Source organism: Haliotis cracherodii, unplaced genomic scaffold, assembly GCF_022045235.1.
Source record: "Haliotis cracherodii isolate W230 unplaced genomic scaffold, xgHalCrac1.p SCAF_6, whole genome shotgun sequence".
In the NCBI taxonomy this organism is placed as follows: domain Eukaryota; kingdom Metazoa; phylum Mollusca; class Gastropoda; order Lepetellida; family Haliotidae; genus Haliotis; species Haliotis cracherodii.
In genome coordinates this window covers 53,580,958-53,608,105 of record NW_027266319.1, presented here as the reverse complement: position 1 = coordinate 53,608,105, position 27,148 = coordinate 53,580,958, and the positions used below count along the sequence as shown (strand labels likewise).

General features: G+C 42.0%; 2 protein-coding genes across 2 annotated transcripts; both read right to left on the bottom strand.

Annotated features, from left to right (window-relative positions):
• Positions 1-1,118: 1,118 nt before the first annotated feature.
• On the bottom strand, positions 1,119-4,374 carry LOC139446111 (uncharacterized). The gene is made up of 9 exons (XM_071227391.1): positions 4,322-4,374; positions 3,639-3,766; positions 3,360-3,492; positions 3,120-3,237; positions 2,750-2,986; positions 2,294-2,409; positions 1,730-2,076; positions 1,483-1,581; positions 1,119-1,249 (listed from the first exon to the last, which is right to left on the bottom strand). The coding sequence occupies exons 1-9, from the start codon at positions 4,372-4,374 to the stop codon at positions 1,119-1,121; spliced, it is 1,362 nt and encodes a 453-aa protein (XP_071083492.1).
• A 3,211-nt stretch (positions 4,375-7,585) lies between these two features.
• LOC139444826 (cysteine-rich venom protein ENH2-like) lies at positions 7,586-25,377 on the bottom strand. The gene is made up of 10 exons (XM_071225803.1): positions 25,326-25,377; positions 24,102-24,136; positions 22,508-22,672; positions 19,835-19,925; positions 18,570-18,718; positions 17,538-17,629; positions 14,164-14,252; positions 12,535-12,633; positions 8,777-8,875; positions 7,586-7,692 (listed from the first exon to the last, which is right to left on the bottom strand). The coding sequence occupies exons 1-10, from the start codon at positions 25,375-25,377 to the stop codon at positions 7,586-7,588; spliced, it is 978 nt and encodes a 325-aa protein (XP_071081904.1).
• Positions 25,378-27,148: the final 1,771 nt, after the last annotated feature.

Sequence of the window (27,148 nt, the reverse complement as noted above, 5' to 3'; positions counted from 1 at the left end):
CCTGTTGGGGCTACTCTTGTTGTATTTGATATAACAAACTAAGTCAGTTTCAGATGCTCAGTTATCCAGGGTATTATGTGTCCTGATAGATACCATGGACCCAGTTGGTACCATACGATCGATTCGAGCCACAATTAAATAACCATACAATCAAGTCACTGTAAGGAGTGAGAGACACACTGTCCTGTCAGAGATAGGAGTGATGGGAGGTGGTGACGTCACTTCCAAGATGTAGCTGTGGTAGTGAATGGGTCCTGGTGTTTGTGAGTGTACAGTTGGGATATTGTACCCTTGGTAATCGACGACACAGTGCCAAGTGTTTGTATTCAGGCCTTCCCAGCATTGTTGCAACTGTCATGTAAGGCCATGTGATTTTTCACACCAGGTTTCTCTTATTATGTCACCCCTTGTGAATGGTTACATCTGTGTAACAACTGTTTATACTTAAATACAGATATTTCTGCAATACTTGATAAGAACTTCGGTCAAACAGAATCAAAATCTGCATTTGATGTGGAATTTTGTTTGAATCTATAAGAACATGACTTTTTTTTCACTTTGATGGTGGGGAGATTTGTTGGCCATGATACTCATCGTTTAAATCATTCATTCCACATATCATGTTGTACAGTCTGCTGGTACAGACTTATGGATCACAAATAAATATTTACTAAATTGTCTTTTTTTTGTTGATGAAATCCAGTCTTAGTCTTGGAAGTTAAAAATGTGGCTGCATTGATGCCAAAAATGTTCCCAGTCTGTTTATGCAGAAGGAATAAGAAGTGAGGTGAAATGGGGTTTAACATCTCATTGTATACCTGTCAGTAAACTGTGTTTAAGTATGTTTAAATATGGCATTATATCTCAATCAGCGAGCACTATTAAACCAGTATTTGTCCAGACTAGTACAGACACACTCTGAGAATGTGTTTCTCTCAATGGTACTGTTCCTGCTCAGCAGCCTGCCTCTACAGTCCTGATGTTGCATCCTCGTCTTTGTCAGACCCAAGGAAGGAACAAAATGTGTACACAGTTATCAATATGTATTTACATGAAAACATTTTTACAATATATACAGTCAAGATGGTTTATGGTTTAAAGCAGAGGAAACAAATAGTCTATGTCTCCAGAATCACATGGTCAGCAGGGTAGAAGCCATACTGTTTGTTACAGCCGACAAGCCCACCCCGACACCACCCAAAGGACAAGCCCCTTACGTCCATTGGGAACTTTTGCTTGATGCGCATGCCTGCAAGAAACAAAAGTAACACCATAACCCAAGAGAACCACACAAATATACAAAAATACAAATATCCACATTTTTCCAGTAATCATTCGCTCAACTTCTACTCACAAAGAGTAGGACCACTCAGACTTAACCTCACACATGCAGCATCCATGCAATGTCATCCATGTGCAACTATGGGTGCTCCTACATCCGACCCATGAATGTTGCAGACACTGATGGGTGGGAACACTCACCTAGATTCAGCTGGAGGTGCTCAGGGTGGGTGGGCTTGAAGGGGCGGACAACTCGCACATAAACGTCCTCCATGTATTTAATGTCATCCTCCACTGCAGCTGAAGAAAGGCACGGGCATTTGATGAAGGCCTACATCTTCCAATACATCCTATTAATTCAACTCTACCACATTGTTTGCACAAGCGACAGTTTCAAGCAACACAAAGCATTATCACAGAGAGGGATATAACGTAAGGCTCTATTTACCACGGGAGGTGCCAGCAACAGTCTCATTGTTATTGATGTCACCGTCGTCCCCATTCTTGGTCCTAGACTTAGAGATCCAGCATCTGCGCCTGTGAACTGGCTGGCCCATGGCTGACATGACTTCTTGTGCCAGGCAGTTCTCCTCAGTCAGGCCTTTCTTCAGATCTCGTCTAATGGCCACATCAGATGCTCGGATGAAAGAGGTTGGAATTTTCTCCAAGAAGCCAAATTTCTGATGCCAAGCCTGAACATCCGGGAAGACATATTTCCGTGAGGTCACTTCACAGGTGGCATTGACAATGTCATCGACAGCTATGTCATCTATAGCTGACTTTAGGAAGTTGGTCCTGCAGCAACAGAAAATCTCATTATTTTTCAACAAAACAGAGGATAGCAAACAAAGCTATGCAAAGGGAATACAGCTGACCTTAAGATTAACCTAAAATATAATCAGAAATGATAGAACTGCGTATAACACAACGATTGTAGCTCTCTTATAAACGAGAGAGAGAGAACTTCAGAACAATACACCATGACACAGTTAAGCCAATGCTACTGCTGTACCTGTCAGCGTTGTCAGACGAGCACGTCTTGACAACAAAGTCTCTGAGACTGGAGACCAAGGACTCCAACTGACTCTTCTGCAGGGCACATGCTTCTTGACATGCATGGTCAGAGGTCTGGGTGGGCGGAGAGAGGAGACAAACAAAACAGGGAATTGATAGAGAAATGACAGAAGACAAAACAAAAAGTAACAGGAGAATGACAGAAACATGCACGAAAACAGATGAGGGCAAGATATCGAAAGACACACATGAACAGGAGCGGATATATGTGTTTTGTATGTCATCGTGTAGTTTTGGGTTTGTTTGTGTCGGTAAGGGGAAGAGTTAACTCAAATAGAGAAAGAAGGTTAATCAAGATTAAGATAAAGAGTTCTAACACAGAGGAACCAAACACAAGAATGGGTAGGAATGGCAGGAAACACAGAAGTAAGCTCCCCTATTTTCAAATGCACACCTTTCTCAGCTTGTTCACAAGCTCACTCTCCTCTTTCAATAGCCGCTCGTAATGGATTCTGTGGGTCCTCTTCTTCTGGTCGTATTTTAACAGCTTAGACTCCAGAGTCCGGACCTTCTTCTCTACCATGCTGGGCCGGGATCTCTTAGACTTCTCCCCCACCTTCTCCAGCTCAGCCTTCAAATCGCTTATTCTCTGTTCATAATTGTGAGAGGCAGCCATGGCCATTATTCCGTTCTGCCAAGAAGGAGAAAACATCCAACTTGTTGTATTCTACTTTGATGAACATACGTGATGTGTATGGCATTGATAATACAAAACAAATTATGATTAACGCTTCATCCTGAAGGCAGTCGCCACAACAACTCACCTCCTTCACCTCCTGGAGATGTTTGGGGCACACCATGTGTCTCTCAGTCAGGGACAGAAGTTGCCGGCTCAGGTCCTTGTGCTCAGATGGCACGCCTCTCCTGTTAGTAGACGTCAGTCTGAAAACATAACCACCAATAACATGAATACCATACTGTCCATTTTATAAATCATTCACTCCAAACGAGACAGTCAGCAGTCACACAGGAATACCATGGATAGATGTTAAAAGTTTTCTCACTTTTTTAGAGATCGGATGGATCCGTTCTGGCCGGTAAGATCACGTGACACGCTGAGAATATGGTTAGCCTCCTGTTCGGACGATTTCAGGTAGCAGTCCAGAAGATGACGAATCTCATAACTCTCGGAACATGCTAAAAACCAAAAACGCAAAAGTATTAGCCAAAACGCGATGCAGACATTCAACAAAGTCGATAACAGACCAAAATGAAAGCTTAAAGCAACATTACAGGAACTTTAAAGTCAAAGGGTTAATCTAAATAAGTAATCACATGCTTACCGTCTTGACTGACAGTGTCAAGCTTGCCTTTACAATCTTCACACCAGCTGAGCAGCCTCTCGGCGTACGAATGATTGATGTCGATCCGGGAAGTGATTAGTTCAAACCAGAAACGAGAAGGGTTGATGCTGTAAACAGACAGTAACAACTCTATGTAAACTGGCAAAAAGCAGGGGACATTTATCCTATAGTTGCGCGAATTGTGGTCTTCGAGATTGGATTGTTTTTGGGCGAAAATGGATTATAGGACCTATAATCCATTTTCGCCCAAAAACAATCCAATCATATATGATCGTGAATATGACGTAACACAACGTTAGGCCATGACGTTGTGACAACATAAATGGGAGTCCACAGAATAACGTTATATGGACGTTACATCCACAACGTTGCCACAACGTAAACACAACGTTGTCACGACGTTGTCACAACGTGAAATTGTTAGCTGGGTCATTCCACACTATGATATTGTCGGCGATTTCCAATATACTTAATACTGTCTGAAAACGGGAACGGCATGGGGCAATTTTGGTTGAGGGATCGCTGAAATTGGCATATGCAAATCGGTATACCCTTTGAAATCAGGCACCGAAATGGCGACCTAGCAACGAGAACGTCCGTTACATTTAATTTGGAGATTCCATCACGCTACGTGCAATCTAGAATCAAAGAAAGCTACTTACAGTTCCCCCTCGTTCTGAAGATGACGGAAATCTGGAAGGTGAATCTCATTCATGCTTGTAAAAGTAGGAAAAAGACAATTTTGGCAGAGCTATCAGACTTGAGCAAATGTAAATCTGGTTGCTACGCAAGCAATGGCGGCGTTGCCATTATGACGTCACAGAAGCGATTCCGTCACACCTCGGTAAAGTCCCATTCGTCACCACTCGCCGCTTTCCGTAACCTGCAAGAAGGCTCGTCCCCCTATCGATGAATGTTATGTGCGAAAATACAACAAACCAATCAGAATGCGCGTATGATTTCAAGTTCTTCGTCAAAGAATCCCTCAGAAATAATTTTTGATTTTACATATGTCTTGCATCTAAAAATATACCCAAGACACAGCTAAATGTGTTCTATCGTACTGTATAATTCCGCATGTCCCGATGTGCGTTAAATTGCATCTGAAATATATATAATGTATGGGGAAATATATGTGAACCATAACGCGACGAGTTGACAATTGTTTTAGGTATGCCCGTTTGCGCCAAGGCGGAACCCGGTCGCAAAAATGGCCATGAGAGGGGCACGAGTCGCTTTTCGGCTTGTCCCGGAATAACACGAGTTGGTCACGAATGGGTAAAGTCCGTCATTGCAGGCTGAGCTCGACTAGCGTAAATATTGTCGTCTGGTAGAATGTGGGGAATTTACGAAGAGAGATAAATATCCCGACTGCGAGCTCGGTGGCGTGCATGAGTGAGTGAGTATTGTTTTACGCCGCTTTTAGCAATATTCCAGCAATATAACGGCGGGGAACACCAGGAATTGGCTTCACACATTGTACCCATGTCGAGAATCGATCCCGGGTCTTCAGCATGACGAGCGAAGGCTTTAACCACTAGGCTCCCCGACTGCTCCTGAGATACTGCATGAGATACTCAGAGTAGCATTCTTGATGGTTGCCCATTTTTACAGTCAAATTTCATGTGTGCCAGTATCTCGACCCCCCTCAAGTTCACGTATTTGTTAGTCCTGTACGATATTGTCGATGACATTGTGCTAAATACCATTAACAAGATTATATCCTCAAGTATATGACAAAATTACAACCATTGAGAGATATCCCGTCTGCGAGGAGGGGTTGGGAGATACTAATAGTCGCAATTCTTTATGGTTGACGACGATATTAGTCATTTTTCAAGTGTCTTAAACAGATATGTTCAGCTATTTATAACTGATGTACGATTTTGTCGATGATGTCGTGCTATATATCATTAAAAAGTTCATATCTTCAGGTATATTACAAAATTACAACCATAGATAGATATCCCGTCTGCGAGGAGGGAGGTGGGAGATACAAAATGTCGCAATTATTTATGGTAGCCGACTATATCAGTCAATTTTCAAGTTTCTGAAACCTATATGTTTAGCTATTTATAACTTATGTACGATTTTGTCAATGTTGTCGTGCTATATATCATTAAAAAGTTCATATCTTCAGGTATATTACAAAATTCCAACCATAGATAGATATCCCGTCTGTAAGGAGGGGTGCGGGAGAAACTAAAAGTCGCAATTCTTGCAAGATGGTTGCAGATTTTGCGTGTTAAATTTTATGGTGGAAGTATTTGACCCTTGGTGTTCCGCATTCTGTCACTCATGTAGGGCTTGTCAGCGATATCCGGTCATATATCATTAAAAACACTACACCTTGTAGGATGTGGAAAAATTAAGATGAAAGCTAAACATCTATTCTCTGAGGAGGGACGCGGGAGATACTAAAAGTCGCAATTCTTTATATTGCCGACTTTTAGTCCAATTTCATGGTGGAAGTATGACCCTTAATGCCCCGCGATTTTATAAGTCCCGTCAGATATTTTCAGTGATATCCCGTCACATATCAATAAATGCGCTATATCTTGCAGTATGTGAAAACATTAAGCTGAAAACCAAACATCCATTCTGTAAGGACGGACACGGGAGATACTAAAAGTCGCAAATGTTGATTGTTTCCGATTGTAGCCGATCCTGCATACATTTGTGCAACGCTTGGTAATACTCTCGGAATTCTTTACAGAATTGAATAAGATATCAAAATAACGGCCACAGCTTCTAAGTAATTAGGTAAACTATATGTGAATACCCAAATATCCTTTCTGTGAGAGAATCGGGACATATTAAAAGTCCCATTTCAAGATGGTTTTGGATTTGCCATTTCGTCACAGTAATGTTTTCTCGATTGTTCTTTATTACAATAATTCGTCCCCCTTATTGAATCAAACCAATGTAAAGAGGACACGGCCGCGGACATTGGGATGTTAAGAACAAGCACGAAGAAGGTTTCTGTGTTAAGTTCCCACTTATAACACGAGACCCGTGAAGATTCCGGGGTAGAATAGGTCTTCAGCAACCCATGCTTGCCGTAAAAGGTGACTATGCTTGTCGTAAAAGGCGACTAACGGGATCGGGTGGTCAGGCTTGCTGACTTGGTTGAATTATGTCTAATCCTTTAACTACAAGACTACCTCACATCCGACCCGTGAAGATCCGGGGTAGAATAGGTCTTCAGCAACCGATGCTTGTCGTAAAAGGCAACTATGCTTGTAAGAGGCGACTAACGGGATCGGGTGGTCAGGCACATTGACTTGGTTGATGCATGTTGATGATCGTGGATCGATGCTCATGATATAAATCACTGGATTGTCTGTTTCCAGACTCGATTATTTACAGACCGCCGTCATATAGCTGGAATATTGCTGAGTGCGGCGTTAAACAAGTACAAGGTAAAGGTGAGGTGAAATGGGGTTTAACGTCGCGTCCAAGATTATTGCACTTATATAGCGACGTGCATGCGCGCGTGCATGCGTGCGTGCGTGTATGTGTTTGTGTGGCTGCTTGTACTAGTCCGGACTGATGCCGATCTATAGTGCTAGCTCACTGAGATACCATGCCGCAGTTTAACATGAATACCCCACTCAGACACAGTATACTGACTCCGAGCCGCATTCCTTGTTTTAGCACCTTAATACCGAGCGCCAGACAGGGAAACAAGAAGTAACGTCTTTTGGTATGACGCGGTCGGGGATCGAACCCCGGACCTTCCGCTCTCCGGGCGGACGCTCTACCACTAGACAACGGAGGCGGTCCTCGCCCGGTTGTAGTGGTATCGGACACTGCCAGGATACACTGCAATTTCCACAATATACAAAACCTTTAGGCTCACATAGATACACATTTTTATTCGGCGCTTAACGGGCACATCTCAGAGCAAATGCATCATCCACTTTTCAGCACAGGCCACATTTTCTTGGGCAGTAAAGTCTCACGATGGGTGATAAATCACAATGTGCTAACGGTACACTGTCACACCGGCTCACGTCCACTTTACATTTTTCTGGAAAATATAAAAAAAGATCATTGTGAAAAGTATAACTTACCTTATATCAAACACGAAAATGAGAAGGCAGAGTGAATTGAATCGAATCCCGGACCTTCCGCTCTTCGGGCGGTCGCTCTACCACTAGACCACGGAGGCGGTCTCTTCCTGAAGTAAGCCTGTTCACTACCCAATAGCGAAGCCTAGTTTTCAACCCTTTCCATTTCAAGCCTACTATTATGTGCTAAAATATGATTGAACTATCTCACACATAGATAGTCCAATCAGAGAACGTTTCACAAAATCAATATCAGTGTTTCGAAAACGATCGCTGCTATCGCTTGTCAAATTGTGCTGAAATTATTCCGAAAAAAAAGCGAAGACAAATATTTTCTAACTGGTTTAAAGTTTTAATTCAACTCGCCAAGAGATGTTTATATTTGATTGCAAACTTATGTTTACTTATTGCTTAAGGGATATAAAAATAATGGTATATATTGTTCTCATGCAGTCAGTTACTTTTTACTTTTTTAAATTTATATTCTCTTTGACAAAGTAGACACAATATATGGATAACAACTACTTAATGGCGTAAAGGAGACGTTTCGTTATAGATCTTTATACCGTTGTCAAACAAGACTGAATGAGGCACATTGCACAGAATATATATAGTAGGTGGAGGATTAACAGTAGACGATTAACAGTATTTAAGAAGTTGTTATCCATAAATTGTGTCTACTTTGTCATCCGTCAACTTCTAAGCAATGCCTCTCAATCAAATCATTCTCTTGCTTTGTTTTCGAGGGCACGGGTGGTCATTCGTCTAAGGCGCCGCGATTCGCTGTGCAGAGTTGCGTCCCTTGGGCACGCCAGAAACCTATGATTGTTGGTTCGAATCCCGGTTCGACCAGATTATGTTTGTAGGTTTGTCAGCACCATACTCGTGCTCGTGGGTTTCACCGAAGAGGTAAACGTCTGAGACCTGCATCGTTACGGGCTTTCCTGCCACATTAAGCTGACACGCCGCTATATAACTGGAATACTGTTAAAAGCGGCGTTACACCCAACTGACTCACTCACTCTTGCTTTGTTTTCAACATACTTTTACTGCACGTGTCTCCTTCCCACGTGTCAGGGCACGTGCAGGAGCAGGTGTTTCCGTCGAGAGTCCCTCCATTGAGGCATGTCATGCCTTTACAGTCTGGAAAAAATCACATCTGCAAATTTAATATATTTGGCACAAATTGTCTGAATGTTTGGAAACCAGTGTCATGGAATCTGTGTGGGATATGTGCAATAATAACGCAGGCTGGGTACATTATCCACTGGTATTTCGAGGCAATGCAAGCAGTGTTGATAGCGTGACCAGTTGGTAATGTGACTCGGACCCAAGGGGAGAAAGGAGAGAGGCGAGAGGGAGAAAGACTTAATTCCTCATCTCGAGCTTTTACTAGTCCAAGTATAAGAAGAAACAACGACAGATATCGTGTTCAACAGCTTACTTCATATCCTTGTTCCCCTATACAGAAGTAGACTCGACCAACGCCGTGTCATGGTCGCACGTGCAACACAATCTGCTCGAGACCACAACGAGCTCTATGTCATAAATCCTTCGCCCCAAATCGTCCGGATTAAGTGGGTGAGTGAGCGAGTTGGGTTAAACGCAGCTTTCAACAGTATTCCAGTTATATAGCGGCTTGTCACATTAATGTGGGAGAAAAGCCCGAAATGATGTAGGTTCCAGAAGTTTACCACTTCGGTGAAACCCACGAGCACGGGTATGGTGCTGACAAACCTAGAAACATAATCGGGGCGAACCGGGATTCGAATCCACAATCACAGGTTTCTGGCGAATCGAAGGCACGGCGAATCGCGGCGCCTTAGACGACTGGGCCATGAATATCCCACTCAGATACAGTATACTGACTCCGAGCCGACCAGTTTTAGCACCTTAATGCCCAGCGCCAGACAGGGTAACAACAAGTACCATCAAGTACCATCTTTTAACGTCTTTTGGTATGACGCGGCCGGGGATCGAACCCTGGACCTTCCGCTCTCCGGGCGGACGCTCTACCACAAGACCACGGAGGCGGTCTTAAAATTGAAAAAGACAAGTATTTGTCACAAAGTGACAAATGTCACCCGCCTGTATATACACCATAGTACCAAATATGAAGACAATCCAGCGATTAGTTCTTGAGATATTGTGGCAACACCGTTTTCCAACTCCAAAAGCAGATTTGCCTGCTGTGACCTTGAGAATGGGGCCAAGGTCACCAAAACCGACTGGTGTCTGCGGTGTCTGTATATACACCATAGTTCCAAATATGAAGACAATCAAGCGATTAGTTTTTGAGATATCGCGGCAACACCGTTTTCCAACTCCAAAAGCAGATTTGCCTGCTGTGACCTTGAAAATGAGGTCAAGGTCACCAAAACCGACTGGTGTCTGCGGAGTCTGTATATACACCATAGTTCCAAATATGAAGACAATCCAGTGTTTAGTTCTTGAGATATCGCGGCAACAAACAGGTGGGACGTACGGACGGACGTACAGACGTACGTACGTACGGACGGTCGTGAATACTATATGTTAATGAGTTGCTCTCATTCAATTTGTGAACAGTGCTTCAGTAAACTCGGGATATTCATTTTTCCTTTCTTGATTTTGTCCTTTTTCGTTTTAAGCCCTGGGCTTACATTTGGTTAAATGAAACGCATTTCAGAAAGGCGAAATCAGCTATTAAACCCAGGGCATGATAACGTGCATTCCCCATAGTGTGCTTATATCGTAGCAAATGGATAAGAACGTTCCCATTTTCGTATTTCATTCAATTTCTATAGTTCCGCGACATTCCATTGATAATGTCATACAGTGATATGACGCCACAACACGAGGTTACGATGACGTCATAGTTTACGGCAGTACTCACATTTGCTTTTGCCGTAAGCAATATGCAACCTGTGGAAAAATTGGAATTAATCCACTTTTTGTTTGGTATTTAACGCCCAATGTTTGACAATTTGACTTATTCTGTGATTTTCCTTTCACATTGGCGAATATTGACTTAAAATATACTCAACAACAAAGGTTCCTGTGACACCAATATTTGAGTGTATTTTTCAAACAAGTAAAGTTTGGTTTTCAATATTGTATGGAATCAAGTCACAAGAACGCAACCGCTACAGAAAAGCATGCATTCCATGCAAAAGTTGACTTTTATGCAAGCCCCATGCATTTCACTACCGAAGAATGGGTATAAAAAAACATGTGCGTTAACGGGATTCCATATACATTGTTTAGCATCGTGCTGACAACAACCATTCAGAAAAACAACAAAATTACGCAATTATTCAACATTACGAAATGCCACGCCTGTCCCAAAATGAGCGTCTGCGAGCCATTGGTATGCTTGAAACAGGATCGAGTCAAAGTGATGTTGCAAGACAATTTAACGTCCACAGAAACACCATTTGGTGTTTATGACAACGTTGGCAACAAACGAATGCAGTCAGAAACCACCCTCGGAGTGGCAGGCCACGCGTAACCAATAATCGACAAGACAACAGGATTTGAACAACACACTTACGAAATCGATTCCAGCCAGCAACAGTGACTGCAAGAAGCATCCCTGATCTTCGACGAATATCTTCACAAACCGTACGTCGTCGGCTCAGATGTGCAGGGATTGTCGTCAGAAGACCCGCCAGACATCCCATTTTGACAGGAAACCACCGCCAAGCACGTCTACAATGGTACAGACAGCGTCTACGCTGGACGGCCATGCACCGGGAACAAGTTCTATTCACTGACGAGTCTCATTTTCACCTCGGCCACAGCGATAGACGGATTCGAGTGTACCGACGTCGAGGTGAACATTACGTCGATCATTGTGTCATGGAAAAAGATCGGGTGGGGGCGGCAGCGTTATGGCATGGAGTGGGATTACAGCAAGACAGAGGACCCGTTTGATAGTGGCAGAGGGAAATCTCAATGGACAGCGCTACCGCGACGAGATCATCGGCCCTGTTGTTCTACCGATTTTGCGTCGTCATGGCCCAGACGTTACCTTTTAACATGACAACGCCCGGCCTCATATTGCTCGACTTGTTCAGGATTCTCTTCAACAAAACAACGTGAATGCCATTCCCTGGCCGGCTCGCTCCCCTGATCTCTCACCAATCGAGCACATGTTGGATGAGATTGATCGGTGCCTTCGACGTCAACCACGTGTTCCACAGACACTCCAGGAACTTCGAAACATGCTCCAGAAGATATGGACAGATATCCCATAGGACTTTGAGACGAGACGAAGATGTGTTGCCAGAGGTGGACACACACGCTATTGATTTGTAAATTGACATTTTGGCATGTTCATGTTGTTGGGTATTTTTTATGAAATCGCGCATTTTCTGAAGTCAGTATGGCAAATTAAACCATTTGAACACTTACAGGAGTCTTTTGTCTGTTGCAAACCGAAATTGTTTCAGATCTGGTAAAAAACATAACTTTGCATTAAATCTTATTCAATGTCACAGGAACTTTTGTTGTTCAGTATATGTTGAAACACGACAGCACGAGTTATACGAGACACAAAATCACGGAGTCCATCTGTTTCCATCAAATGCGAAAAGAAAAGAAATATTGCTAACTATCAAAAGGCACCACTGCACTACATGATTGATAATTGTAGGAACTTTCATTAAGGTATTGTGAATGTTTTTTGAGTTCTGGGAAAGAACCGGACGGACATGCTGACAGCAATGTCCCCGCAGAATATGCTGATGGGTAAAACACCATAAAATCGTTGCATAACAATCGTATGAATGATTTTTGCGAGGATTGATCTTATCACGTACCTTTACTGCACGTGTCTCCCGTCCAGGTGCCCATGCATGTGCACGAGCACGTGCTCGTGTCCAGAGATCCGCCGTTCAGACACAGCTTGCCTCCACAGTCTGCAAACTGACTTGAGTGAGGAAAACTTATGGAAGCCTTTTAGGGCCTTTTGTTTAAAAAAAAAATAAAATTTTCGATACTATCTTGAAATTTCAAGATCCTAAGTTGAAATTTCAAGATACTTCAATTTCAAGATACAGAAGTAGAAATTTCAAGATACTAAGTTGAAATTTCAAGATAGTATCGAAAAAACCCCAAAAACACATGGCCCTAAAAGGCTTCCGTAGAAACTTGCTTTACGCCACAGTCAGCACATATTATGAATGGCACGGGCTGAGTACGGACTATAAATAATCAAATCTGGACCAGGAAAACCAGTGGTTAAAGTCATGAGCAACAATTCACGTAAACGTTATGCGATGACAGCCGATCCGCTAAGTAACACGGTTCTACCACCTGGTCCCCGTGTCAGTCAACTCTTGCGTGTGTTAAGGAACTTCCCCGTGAAGATCCGGGGTGGAATAGGTCTTCAGCAACCCATGCTTGCCGTAATAGTCGACTATGCCTGTCGTAAGAGGCGACTGACGGGATCGGGTGGTCAGGCTCGCTGATTTGGTTGATGCATGTCATCGTTTCCCAATTGCGTGGATCGATGCTCAATCACTTGATTGTCAGGTCCAGACTCGATTATTAACAGGCCCCCGTCATATAGCTGCAATATTGCTGAGTGTGGCGTTAAACAACAAACAAACATATATCTTGAATGAAATTACATTGTATGTGTTTTTGGTTTGTATGGAAGACCAGAATGATTGGAGCTAAGAAGGATATTCAGAGGGTGATTCAGAGTAATCAGGAATACATATTGAGTCGCAGTAGGGGCCAGCGGTCGCATTCTTTTGGAGACGCATTAATTTCACGATTTACAGTACATTGTTGTTTGGAATTCAGTGTAGAGGTGTTTTTTCCCCAATATTCCAGCTATGACGACAGCATATATAGAATCGAGTGTGAACCTGACAATCAAGTGATTGATATTGTGAGAAACAATTATATGAAACCTTGCCATCGGGGGACAATGACACGCCCTCAACCAAGTCGCCGATCGTTTTGGCTGCTTCTTACGTCCAGCAAAGGTTGCTGCGGACTAGGAAACCGAGGTACGAGGTACGTTCATTTGAACATTTAAAACCGTTCCCAATACGTAATGAAAATTATCCCTCCTAAATCAGCAGTCAGCATAGCTCGTACTTCTGTTGGCTGAATGATCTCCATTCAAGTCTCATAAGAGATCTGACCCGTGAAGATCCGGGGCAGAATAGGTCTTCAGCAAGCCCATACTTGCCGCAAAAGGCGACTATGCTTGTCGTAAAAAGGCGACAAACGGGATCGGGTGGTCAGGCTCGCTGACTTGGTTTGATGCATGCCAGCATCTCTCATTTGCGTGGATCGATGCTCATGCTGCAAATTAATGGATTGTCTGGTCCAGAATCGATGATTTACAGACCGCCGTCATATAGCTGGATATTGCTGAGTGCGGCAAACAAACATTAGAAATCTTTGTGCAAGAGTGAAGAGTAAGTACTCACCACACAGGTTGTCTGAACACTTGCCGACAGGGCATTTACTGCAGGACGCACCCTTCTCGAAAGGCGTTTTAATGTCTGATGACATTTGTCTGCAATAACAATAAGTAGCAGTGTTGCTGTCAGAACGAGATGATGAGTTTAGGGAGTTTGTTTTAACGCCAACTTAAACTGTATTTCAGTCATATCGCAGCGCGCAAGCTTAATGAGGGAGTAATTCCCGAAAGGATGCAGGTAGTCGGTGTTTACGTTTGGTGAAAACTGGTACTATAGGTCTGCGGTGCCCCCGTTCGGTTCACCGGAAGACGAGCTCTGTTGGTATTTCAGATGACGTGGATGCTAATAAACTGACGTCCAAAAGAAACTTTACCAACTAAAAATATAAATTTCAGACAAAGTATAATTTTTTTCTCCGATGAAGTCTATCTAAAACACATAACCTAAATACAACAATAGTGTATGCAGAAAATGGTAATCGTCTGTTACATGTTTGCGAGACAACACGCGAAAAAGTGAAAAACACGTGCACCACGGACAACTGCAAATGCACGTGCTGGTAAGGGTATAAAACGATTGCAACGGCAAGTCAGATATCCACAGTGATAAAAAACACACAAAAGAAATGCCACGACTCGAACAACGTGAACGAGCCTTGGGTATGGTACAGATGGGAGCCACCCACGCCCATATTGCACGAACCTTCGGTTTCTCCCGTGTTGCCGTTACCAACTTAATGCAACGTTACAGACACACGGGGCGGACCGCTGACAGGCCAAGAACAGGCAGACCCAGGGTGACCACGCCCCATGATGACCGGTACTTGCGTACCTTGCACCTCCGAAATCGCTTCCTGACAGTGACGTCATCGGCGACAAATGCCTTAGGTCACAGGGTTAGTTGACAGACAGTTGCCAGGAGACTCGGGGCTCATGGAATCAGGACATTTAAACCATACAGAGGACAGCTATTGACAGCGCAACATCGTCGTCTGCGATTGAGATGGGCCCGGACTGTCCGACGTTGGCAACGACGTGACTGGCAGAGGGTTGTCTTCACTGACGAAAGTCGATTCTGTATGTTTAGGGCTGATGGGAGACAACGGGTTTACCGCCGAACGGGTGAAGGAACGGCGGCGTGTTGCGTACAGGAGGTCGTACCATATGGTGGAGGGCGTGTCATGGTGTGGGGAGGGATCTGTGGGCAGGAGAGGACACCGCTGGTCATCGTTGATGGAAACCTGACAGCTCAGCGTTACATGGATAACATTCTTCGTCCAGTTGTCCTACAATTTCTCCAACAGCAGCCACGTGGTGTCATTTATCAGCATGACAACGCTAGGGCCCATACAGCCAGAATTGTCACTAACTTCCTCGCAGCCAACAACGTCAACGTCCTGCCGTGGCCTGCACGCTCACCTTACATGTCCCCCATAGAACACCTCTGGGACTTGATGGATCGTCGTCTTCGACAACGACCACACTCTCCAGCCAACCGGCAAGAACTGATCTTGGCCCTCCAAGAAGAATGGCGTCAAATCCCACGTGACCTCATCAGACGACTGACTTTTTCTGTGCGTCGAAGAGTCTTTGCGTGTATTGAGGCATTTCGGTGGTCACACACGCCTCTTATGACTTGTTATTGGACGTGAGAGATTGTTTATGTACTCTGCCTATTGTCCATGATTCTGAAAGCTCGAGTTTTGTACCAAACCCAACTTTGGGGGGCTCTGACGTCATTCTCGGTCGCGGTATGATTGTCATTTTCAGTGATGATTATGTTGATATATTATTCTTCTCAATACACTTTACTTCATGCATGTATGTTTTGTTGTTTTTTAGCAAGAGTGATTTCAAACTCTATTAAAGTTTCTTTTGGACGTCAGTTTAGTTTAACGATGAAATATATTTTTCGTATTTTATTGTCTTGCAAAGAACGACAAATCAATAAAAAATATTTCTTAGCTTATGAGGAAATCCTAGTTAAGTTCCTTGTACCAGTTGTGTATACTGATATGACTGAGTGAGTGTGAGTGAGTGAGTTGGGTTTAACGCCGCTTTTAACATAATTCCAGTTATATCACGGCGTGTCAGGTTAATGTGGGAGGAAAGCCCGAAGTGATGCAGGTCTAAGACGTTTACCACTTCGGTGAAACCCACGAGCACGGGTATGGTGCTGACAAACCTAGAAACATAATCGGGGCGAACCGGGATTCGAACCCACACTCCTAGGTTTCTGGCGTGCCCAAGGGACGCAACTCTGCACAGCGAATCGCGGCGCCTTAGACGACTGGGCCACCCGTGCCCCCCTGATATGACTGAAGTGTTCTTGAAATGGACGCCAAGACAAAATATGGGGCATACCGGATGTTAAGAGCGGAGGATGGGGTGAGGTGTGGTATGTCAAAAAGGGACGCCCTATAAACGGCTGCCTTGCTTAAAAAACGAAGACATACTCATGTGATTGTCACTGTTATGTATACTCTTCAACCAAAAGAAACGCAAAAGTAAAATAATCTGACAAAATTAATACAAAAAATGAATAACTGGTCATTTCAGCATGGATTGGGATTGATTTGTGTGGAAAAAATGAGATACTGCAGAAATCTGGTGACAAGATGGAAAAATCGCAAAGACACAACCACGTAAGAGCCTGGCGCCGAAACACACCAACATGACATGCACGTGCAACATCACGTGTTGGGCTATAAAAACGTTAGGTTTTCATTTGCATGCCATCACAATCTTACAATATGTGAACAGCGAAGCCATGAAACAGATTGACGGAAGCCCTGCAAACAGTCGGCCGATTGCAACCAGGAGCATCATCTTCAGCAGTAGCCAGGTTCTTTCACAATCTCATTAAAATCAGATCTTAGTTCTCGCTACCGCTTAACAAAGATCTGAGGACATCCTATTACGGGTCACTTTGACCGACCAATAGAATAACCAATCTCAAGGCAGCTTTCTCGTGCTTTACTGCACTAATTTCAAATTGGCGACTACGCTTCGAAACATATTTTGACAAATTCTCGATTACAAATTTGAAACCTGAACAAAAGAACATTCTGGAATGGCTAATAGATCGTCTAGATTGTATGGATTCAGTCGTTAAACCCGTAACTATCGTTCGGAATATCCCGTGTTAATGTTTTCGAGGTTGTATGATTAGAAATCACATTCCGACTGTCACTTTCATGATCTGGTAAGTGACGCTCTGATTGGTCGGATGAAAGGTCGTTCTGACGTGACCCCTGATCGGATGTCTTCAGATCTTTGTTTAGCGGTAGCGAGAACTAAGGTCTGATTTTAATGAGATTGGGTTCTTTCACTACGATATCGACTGTTTTTTCGACAACTACTTCTCCAACGATTACTCACCCCATCGCATAGTTGCACACCTGGTAGCGGCCATACTTGTTGGGACAGATGGCTTCTCCACACCCGATGCGAATGGCTCTGTATCCTACAACCTGAACATGTGAAAATATGTCCACTGTGGGAATGTGAAACATTTACAGAGTTAATATCAAGATGAAATTCCATGAACGAGCAAGCACACTCAAAAGTTCACATTACCTCCGGGGGCGGTCGGGTAGCCTAGTGGTTAAGGCGTTCGCTCGTCACGCTGAAGACCCGGGTTTGATTCCCGACATGGGTACAATGTGTGAAGCCCATTTCTGGTGTCCCCCGCCGTGATATTGCTGTAATATTGCTGAAAGCGGCGTAAAACCATATTCACATCACCGGCTTATGTCTGGCAACATATAATTTCAGGGACCAATCATTTTTTGGTTGGTTGGTTTGTTGTTTAACGCCGCACTCAGCAATATTCCAGCTATATGACGGCGGTCTGTAAATAATCGAGTCTGGACCAAACAATCCAGTGATTGACATCATGAGCATCGATCCACGCAATTGGGATCGATGACATGCATCAACCAAGTGAGCGAGCCTGACCACCCGATCCCGTTAGTCGGCTTTTAAGGCAAGCATGGGTTCCAAAATGGAAACAAATAATTTGTCCTCAACAAAGACAGTTTTCGCTTGACATGCTTGATTTCCTAAAAAAAAGTTTTGTTGAACAAAATTAACTGTTTTGAAGCGGTGAATGAAAATATTAAAATATTCTGTCTACCAAATTCCCAGGCTTAACCTTCTCTCGAAAATATGCTCATTTGTGGGGCCCTTATGATTCTGTATCAATACTAGCCTGTCTCAGTCTCTCAACCATATTTTTCTCTCTTCCACCCAGCCCTTATTGTAATGCTATAGTAATAAATGAAGCAAGTCTAGAAGTCACCAGGTTCAATCTCCCATATCACTCGGGCTCCGAGCTGCTTGTTTCTATATCCAAATTATATATTCAGATACTAAGCGTTAGTCGATGTCCATACCATCTGACCACGTTACCTGGGTGTAGTGACCAACAACTTTTCCTGGTTCAGTAGGTCCGACGCCGTGTTCAAAGAAGTCCACCTCCGAGTGCCACCCGTCGACTCCCTTCATCACCGACTTGTACCCGGCAGCGATGTTCTGACCGATGGAGACTCCAGGCATACCTGGGAACTAAAGTTGCTGAATCAGCGAGTTAACACAGCGTTGTCAGCAATACCACCGCGATGGCCTGCTAAGCGACCGGCTATTTGACATTCTGGGTAACCACCTCCGTGGTCAAGTGGTAGAGCGTCCGCCCGGAGATCGGAAGGTCCGGGGTTCGATCCCCGAGGGTGTCATACCAAAAGACGTTAAAAGATGGTACTTGTTGTTACAGTGTCTGGCGTTCGGCATTGAGGGGATTAAACAAGGACTGGTCGGCTCGGAGTCAGTATACTGTATCTGAGTGGGGTATTCATGTTAAACTGTGGCATGGTATCTCAGTGAGCTAGCACTATAAATCGGCATCAGTCCGGACTAGTACAAGCAGCCACACACACACACACACGTACATGCACGTCGCTATATAAGTGCAATAATCTTGGACACGATGTTAAACCCCATTTCACATCACCTGATGTTCTGGGCTATGAGGCTGGATATTTGTTTTTAAAAATCATCTTGAAACAATGTATTTTGTGGCAACAATGTCTTTTATAGCAGTCTGAAGCATAATTATTTTATTCAAGCATATTTTTGAACATTCTATTGATTTTCGATAAAATCCCAGTGATTTTTGGATGGTGGCCATGGTTCACTGTTATCACTCATATTACGTATGCAGCAAATTTATATTTAAAACTATTCAAGCTTGTTCCCAAATGTATAACAAATACATCTGAAACATTGTTTGCTTATTTTGACGATCGGGGGCACGGGTGGCCCAGTCGTCTAAGGCGCCGCGATTCGCTGTGCAGAGTTGCGTCCCTTGGGCATGCCAGAAACCTATGATTGTTGGTTCGAATCCCGGTTCGCCCCGTTTATGTTTCTAGGTTTGTCAGCACTATACCTGTGCTCGTGGGTTTCACCGAAGTGGTAAACGTCTAGGACCTGCATCACTTCGGGCTTTCCTCCCACATTAAGCTGACACGCCGCGACAACTGGAATACTGTTATAAGCGGCGTTAAACCCAACTCACTAACTTTCACCAAGAAACATAGCTGCACTTTCTGCCGTGCGAAACCCCTATTTCCACTCATTGTTCAAGCCGGGGATAGCCATGTATGCAGCAATTGACATACTTGGAACTGATCTTGCAGAGTAGGAGTCATGGCTTATATAACACTGACGGGCCCATTTCCCAGCATAGACGGCCAGCTCGTCGTCCCATACCTGCAACCAGACTATTTTGTAGTAAATCAATTGCAAGATGGGATATATCACCCAAGAACGTTTTATTTTCTATCATGAATGGAAACATTCACAACCTTGTACCCGGAATAACCAACTGACATACCAAATTTCATATTGATATTACGACAGATGAAAGTACACAATTGATACATGAATTTAATTTAAATTCATTTATAAAATGTGTACTTTAAATCGTGATTAATAAACAAAATATAAACATTCAGGGCACTTTGCATGTTTTAGTAAACCATGTTATATATTGATTAGAATTAACATATCATTGTTTGTACGTCATTATTGATACTGCGGTTCACTGAATACTCTGTAAAAATATATATTCTTAACTATCGTAATGCTAAACTTGGGACTGAAAAGAACGCTCTCCCACAACAATGGAACTCCATTAAATCTGAACTATTCCAAATGTTTTCAAACCCTCAGCAAAGACCGAATTCTTCAGCGGTGGAGGTACCAGTTCTCTTAGACTTGACTACTGTCTTCGGCTTAATGTTAGTAAAAGCGCATACCAAAAGAAGGACCGGTTACAATTTTATGTTCCCCTACAGCAATGAAAAGACTACGAGGATGATTACATATAGTTGCATCCTGATTTGGTGCTTTGGTAGTGGAGGACTTGTGAGTTTGATATTGCAAGATGAGAATTTTCCTGTCCATATTTGATAAAAATGGCATCACACTAAAAACCGAATAAATACATTTTTGAATATGTCTCTAGATTTAGTGACGATTATTTTAAAGTTTGAACCAATGATGATAGTATTACTATTTTTTCATCAGTTTGCAGGTCCACTGATTAACACGAGCTTGCATGATCGGACGATGGTTGTCGTAAAAGTATTGTTTAACACGCATCAGTTTGTGGCAATGGTCGCTTTTCTTCACACCCATCTTATATCCATCAAGTATACGTTTAAAAGTTGCTATGACTACCTATACAACTCAAAGAAATACAAAAGAAAGTATACACTTGAAAATGAATTTGACCAAACAATTTCAAACGTTATCAATACGTAACTAGCTGAAAACATTCGCCGAAACACTGCCAACTTATAGTCAAAAACACAACTATGATACCCGTATCAAATACATCACCATCGAATAACCATTTTCTGTTTGTTTCATTTTCTTTTGCCCGGTAGTTTAAATATAGATAAAGAGGGTCACGAAAAGTGGTTGCCGTTATGCCTGTGATATGATGTTAGAACTGACAAATTACATATAATGTCTCCTGCCTTTGCGCTCAACGAGTTCTATCAATCGAAAACTCCTTTGCCGTTTATCTGAGCATTTGTAATTAATTTAGGGAAGCAATTGTTCAATAGAAATTCCCACTGGATATCAATTACTCAACAATTTTAATCAGTCAGAATATCTCTTTTGTAACGAGAAAAAAAATATAATAATGCAATGAATATATATACAATATTAACATGAATTTGAAATGTCTCATTTATGTTTAATTCCTTGGAAAATTGCACTATATTATAATTATATCATAAATTACATTTGACAACGCTTCAACCAGATTGCAGCACGCGCTCACATTCATTATACAATTAATATTATGTCATGACAATCAGTAATTAATTTGGAGAAGCATTATATTTATTTGAGTGTTGAAATCATTATAAATTTTATATGGCCTTAATTTTCTTTTCAAAATATAATTGTTTCCAAAATGGTCTTGACCATATCCTAGATGGAAATGAATGCCAAGGCATAAACATCGGACCGTGACATGGTTGCTCATGCTATCAATCACTATTTACCTGGCCAAGACAATCAGGTATAAGGAAGTATTTGGGACCATATAAGATAGCTATAGGCGATAAATCGCAAAGAACAATGAAGCGTGGTTTATTTCACGACAAAACATTATTGAATTCAGATAATGATGTCATTTCTGGCGATTCGCAACTTGATGACTTGGTAAACTGGACAACGTTATTTTTTAAAGGGACATGTCTTGTGAGTTGTTCCCCATGGATTTAGCTCGGCAGCGCAGATAAACGCAATGGCCGGACGATGACATCTGTACGCGGGCGAGATATGACAATCGGTATTGATAGAAAAGGTACAGTCAGATAATCAAAATGAAAAGTTTGAGAATATCAAAATTAACACCCCTGTTCATAAAATGAAATTGACCGATATTGAGAATATCAAAATTGAGAATATCAAAATTAACACCCCTGTTCATAAAATGAACTTGACCGATATTGCCGAGGTCGGAATGCATTCAGGAAGTCATCATTAATTAAACCCAGGTAAATATTTCTAACGCTTGTACATTTTATTAAGATCCTTAAAGAGGCTGTTTAGTTCTTGTATGAGATTTCAACTTAGGATACAGTACACGATGTTGAAGTCTCATACAAGGACAAAACGACTCGTGGTCAATGTTTATTGTACAATAAAGCACTCGTGGAGAATAAAACACTCGGGGATGCACCCCTCATGTTTTATTCTGCATGCAGTGTTTTATTGTAAACAATTCTCACTCGTCGTCTTAATTACAAGGAGTATATTAATGTACTGACCAGTTTAACCATATTGGTGGCAGTTGGTGACACATTAGCTCTGTATGTGTTGTGCGTGTCCACTATGGCTTGTTTGTCCGCGGCTGACAGGGGGGCATCTGTCCCTATGTCCACCAGACACAGGGTGTAGTGAGCGTCTCTGGCAAGGAAGGCTGGGTCGCAGCCCTAGGAGAGACATTGATATCTGTTGAAACGTGAAGTGAAATGGGGTTTATTTGTTTACTGTTTAACGCTGCACTCAGCAATATTCCAGCTATATTCTGTAAAATAATCGAGTCTGTACCAGACAATCCAGTGATTGACATCATGAGCATCGATCCACGCAATTGGGATCGATGACATGTATCAATCAAGTCAGCGAGACTGACCACCCGATCCTCTTAGTCGCCTTTTACGACAAGCATAGTCACCTTTAACTGCAAGTATGGGTTGCTGAAGACCTATTCTACCCCGGAATCTTCACGGGTATTTAACGTCGTGTAGATTATTGCATTTATATAGCTGTTGTACTTTATAAGAAAGTTAAGTGATTCCGAGGAATCAGAGTGACTAATGATTCTCTTAATAGAATTATCAGTTTTTTCTTGAAAATCATAATTATAATTTCATTATTTGTAATTAATATTCATTTTTTTGTCAAGCGCCGCAAAAATGTCCACAAAAGTACTTATGAATAAAATAGTTTAATGGCTATTTTAAAAATATTTGTTTGTATATTGTTTAATGTCGCAACCAGCAATATTGCAGCTAGGTGATCATGACAGCGCCTTTTAGTCATCGAATCTGGGCCAGACAAACCAGTGATTGATATTATGACCAAAGCGCCACTCAGTCTCGGGGTCTCGGGATCGCCTTTTACAGCAAGCATGGGATGCTGAAGACCTATTCTACCCCGAATTTCCGCATACTTGGTTGATGCAAGTCATCGTGGCTCAAGTGCATAGATCGATGCTCATGAGGTTAATCATATGATTGTCTGGTGTTATTTACAGACAGCTATCATATAGCTGAAATATTGCTGAGTGCGGCGTTAAACAACAAACAAACAAACAATCACACACATAATGCGTGTTACTCTCTGACGTAGAGACCCCACAGTATGCAGGTTCAATATAAGATTGTATGTTACATAGCACTATGAAACGGATTGTTGGTCAAGCATGGCTCCCCTGCTTACAATGGAATCTGTTTCGGCTGAAAATCAAGACTGATTATTCTCTGCCGTTGACCTTATATATTCCCATGCTCATAATTATTGTCACCCGATTCTATGAGCCTTCAAGGGGCGGTCGGGTAGCCTAGTGGTTAAAGCTTCCGCTCGTCACGCCGAAGACCCGGGTTCGATTCCCGCCCTGGATACAATGCGTGAAGCATTTCTGGTGTCCCCTGCCGTGATATTGCTGGAATATTGCTAAAAGCGGCGTAAAACCATCCTCACTCACTATGAGCCTTACATCTAGGGTGCGACAATAATTATGAACATGGGTATACGCACAGGCTGTTAGATAACTGAAATACTGATAAGAGCGACGATAACATCAGCTCACTCAGCCCACTCGCTTGTACATGTGCGCTTCTCAATCGTTCCACTTACCGACTCAACGATGAAGGTATGCCCCGCGAACGACCCTGCAGCCAAAACACAAAGACTTATTGATTTCTATATCTATATACTTCATAGCATACTTTATTTAAACTGTAATTTTTTATTTTCTTGGCCAATAAATCTTGAAAACCCATGCAAACCAATAAAGTTGATGTTCGTGTACTTTTAACCCATAATTCCGGAATGAAACACACCCTCCCAAGCTGTTTCAGTCCAGGTAATAAGTAAACTTCCATCTGTCAACCTAGTGACAGCTCCTCACTATAATTCGATTCAGACAATATATCGGTTTCACTGACGTTACTTATTAAAAGACTGACCTTGACCATAAGTAATGTACACTAGGGTATGGTCTAGATTCTCTTAAGGGTCAGTTTTAGAACAGCATCTTGATGTCTTGGCTGCCTGATTCTTCCAATACTTTGGTGATAAATAAGTATTAAATTGAAAGATTGTTTTGTAAATCCTTCTTCAAACTTTATTGTCATACTTGGTTTCAAACAAATATCATTTTTTACGTTAACGGTGTCATGTTGGTAGTACGAGTAAAGGCTAAATTAATGCAGTTTATATGATGCTTACACACCTAAATAATAATCATTCCAAATTTGGGATTCACAACCATGACAACTCGGGATGGCATACTGTGAGACTTAACGAGACTTCACTATCGAAGGAATATGAGACGATTCTACAATGAAATTACTGCGAATCTTGTTTAAGTTTTGATTACTCAAAACAGGTTGGTTGGTTGGTTGGTTGTTTAACGCCGCACTGTGCAATGCTGCAGCTATGATATATGACGGCGGACTGTAAATAGTCGAGCCTGGACCAGACAATCCAGTGATTGATATCATGAGCATCGTTCCACGCATTTGTTGTTTTACGCCGCACTCAGCAATATTCCAGCTATATGACGGCGGACTGTAAATAGTCAAGTCTGGACCAGTCAATCCAGTGATTAACATCATGAGCATCGATCCACGCAATTGGGCATTTCCATGGCATGTTCTTGTTCAAGTTACCATATGGCTGAAAAAACTCACTCACTCCATGAGAAATTAATTAATTATTTGTAAAGTACAAAAGTAAAGATAACATCTACAATTTTTTCTAATTAAAACATGAAGTAATAATTTATTCGAGACAATCTTTGTATCAGATTAGTTGTAATGCTATGCTAACACTAGTAGGATTCATCCCCTCACTCACCCTCCACCATGAGAGCAGCAACCACCAGCATCAGCAACATAATCTGCCCCATGACTGCCTTCCACGTCTTCCAGACAACGCCAACTGACTGACACTACACTTTAACTCCTTTTATACAGCATGATAGAACAGATGGCGAAACGTATAAGGTACGATGCCATTTATCAATATATAATCTAGTAGTTATACATAGAGGATATTGCGACTATGCTTGTCGTGAAAGTCGACAAACGGGATCGGGTGGTCAGGCTCGCTGACTTGGTTCATACATGTCATCGATCCCAATTGCTTAGATCGATGCTCATGATGTCAATCACCGGATTGTCTGGTCCAGACTCGCTTATTTTACAAACCGCTGGAATATTGCTGAGTGCAGTGTTAAACAACAAACAAACGAAACAAACAACCATGGGGGATATTATATCCGTGTTCATGTCATACTATGTTTTATCATTCGAAGGACATTATTCCTATAATTTTAATCGTAGAATGTGTGTTCTTTTAAATTCGGCTAAATTTCCCAATCGTCGCCAACGACTGAAGGGATGATTTAAATCCTGCTGGACCCATGAAGGTGACAAAGGTGCTGTATGTCCCCATGGTCCCTAGTGAGGTGATCTACCTTCAGTTGCCGGCGATCTAAAGCTCTTGATATACCAAGATTCCGTCCGTCCGTACGTCCGTCCGAAAACTTTGTCCGCGCGATTTCTCTTAAACTATTTAGTAGATTCATCTCAAACTTAGTACATATAATCTGTGTCATATGGAGGGGTGCAGTCAAAAGAAAAACATTGTTTTTATTAATTTTCCATTTTTTAATGAATTTTTCAAACCCTAACGTCCGTCCGGAAACTTTGTCCGCGCGATTTCTCTTAAACTTTTCAGTGGATTCATCTCAAACTCAGTACATATAATCTGTGTCATATGGAGGGGTGCAGTCAAAAGAAAAAAATTGTTTTTATGAATTTTCCATTTTTTTTATGATTTTTTCAAACCCTAATGTCCATCTGAAGACTTTGTCCGCGCGGTTTCTCTTAAACTATTCAGTGGATTCATCTCAAACTTAGCACATATATTCTGTGTCATATGGAGGGGTGCAGTCAAAAGAAAAAAAATGTTTTTATTAATTTTCCATTTTTTTATGAATTTTTCAAACCCTAACGTCCGTTCGAAAATATTGTCTGTGCAATTTCTCTTAAACTATTCAATGGATTCATCTCAAACTTACTACATATAATCTGTGTCATATGGAGGGATGCAGTCAAAAGAAAAACATTGTTTTTATTAATTTTCCATTTTTTTATGAATTTTTCAAACCCTAACGTCCGTCCGAAAACTTTGTCCGCGCGATTTCTCTTAAACTTTTCAGTGGATTCATCTCAAACTTAGTACATATAATCTGTGTCATATGCAGGGGTGCAGCCAAAAGAAAAAAATTGTTTTTATTAATTTTCCATTTTTTTATGAATTTTTCAAACCCTAACGTCCGTTCGACAATGTTGTCTGCGCAATTTCTCTTAAACTATTCAGTGGATTCATCTCAAACTTAGTACATATAATCTGTGTCTTATGGAGGGGTGCAGTCAAAAGAAAAAAAATTGTTTTTATTAATTTTCCATTTTTTTAATGAATTTTTCAAACCCTAAGTTGGGCACCCTATCCTAGCTATTTAATTTGTAACTACTGACACACTAGGCGGGTCGGGGGTATTAGTGAGCCACGCTCACTTTTGCACTTGTTTTTTAAAAATTTAACCTATCGGAATCAAGCATTCATCAATGTCATGGTAGAATGAGAGATTCAGGCTGTTGCGCTCAACTATT

Excerpts from the sequence above, each read along its gene's own strand:
- LOC139446111 (XM_071227391.1), bottom strand. The coding sequence starts at position 4,374 with ATGAATGAGATTCACCTTCCAGATTTCCGTCATCTTCAGAACGAGGGG. Across the intron at positions 2,987-3,119 it reads ATCTCCAGGAGGTGAAGGAG|AACGGAATAATGGCCATGGC; the intron begins GTGAGTTGTTGT and ends CCTTCTTGGCAG. Across the intron at positions 1,582-1,729 it reads TGTTGCTGGCACCTCCCGTG|CTGCAGTGGAGGATGACATT; the intron begins GTAAATAGAGCC and ends GCCTTTCTTCAG.
- LOC139444826 (XM_071225803.1), bottom strand. The coding sequence starts at position 25,377 with ATGGGGCAGATTATGTTGCTGATGCTGGTGGTTGCTGCTCTCATGGTG. Across the intron at positions 24,137-25,325 it reads TGCTGCTCTCATGGTGGAGG|GGTCGTTCGCGGGGCATACC; the intron begins GTGAGTGAGGGG and ends TTTTGGCTGCAG. Across the intron at positions 18,719-19,834 it reads CTCTGCAAGATCAGTTCCAA|GTATGCCTGGAGTCTCCATC; the intron begins GTATGTCAATTG and ends TTTAGTTCCCAG.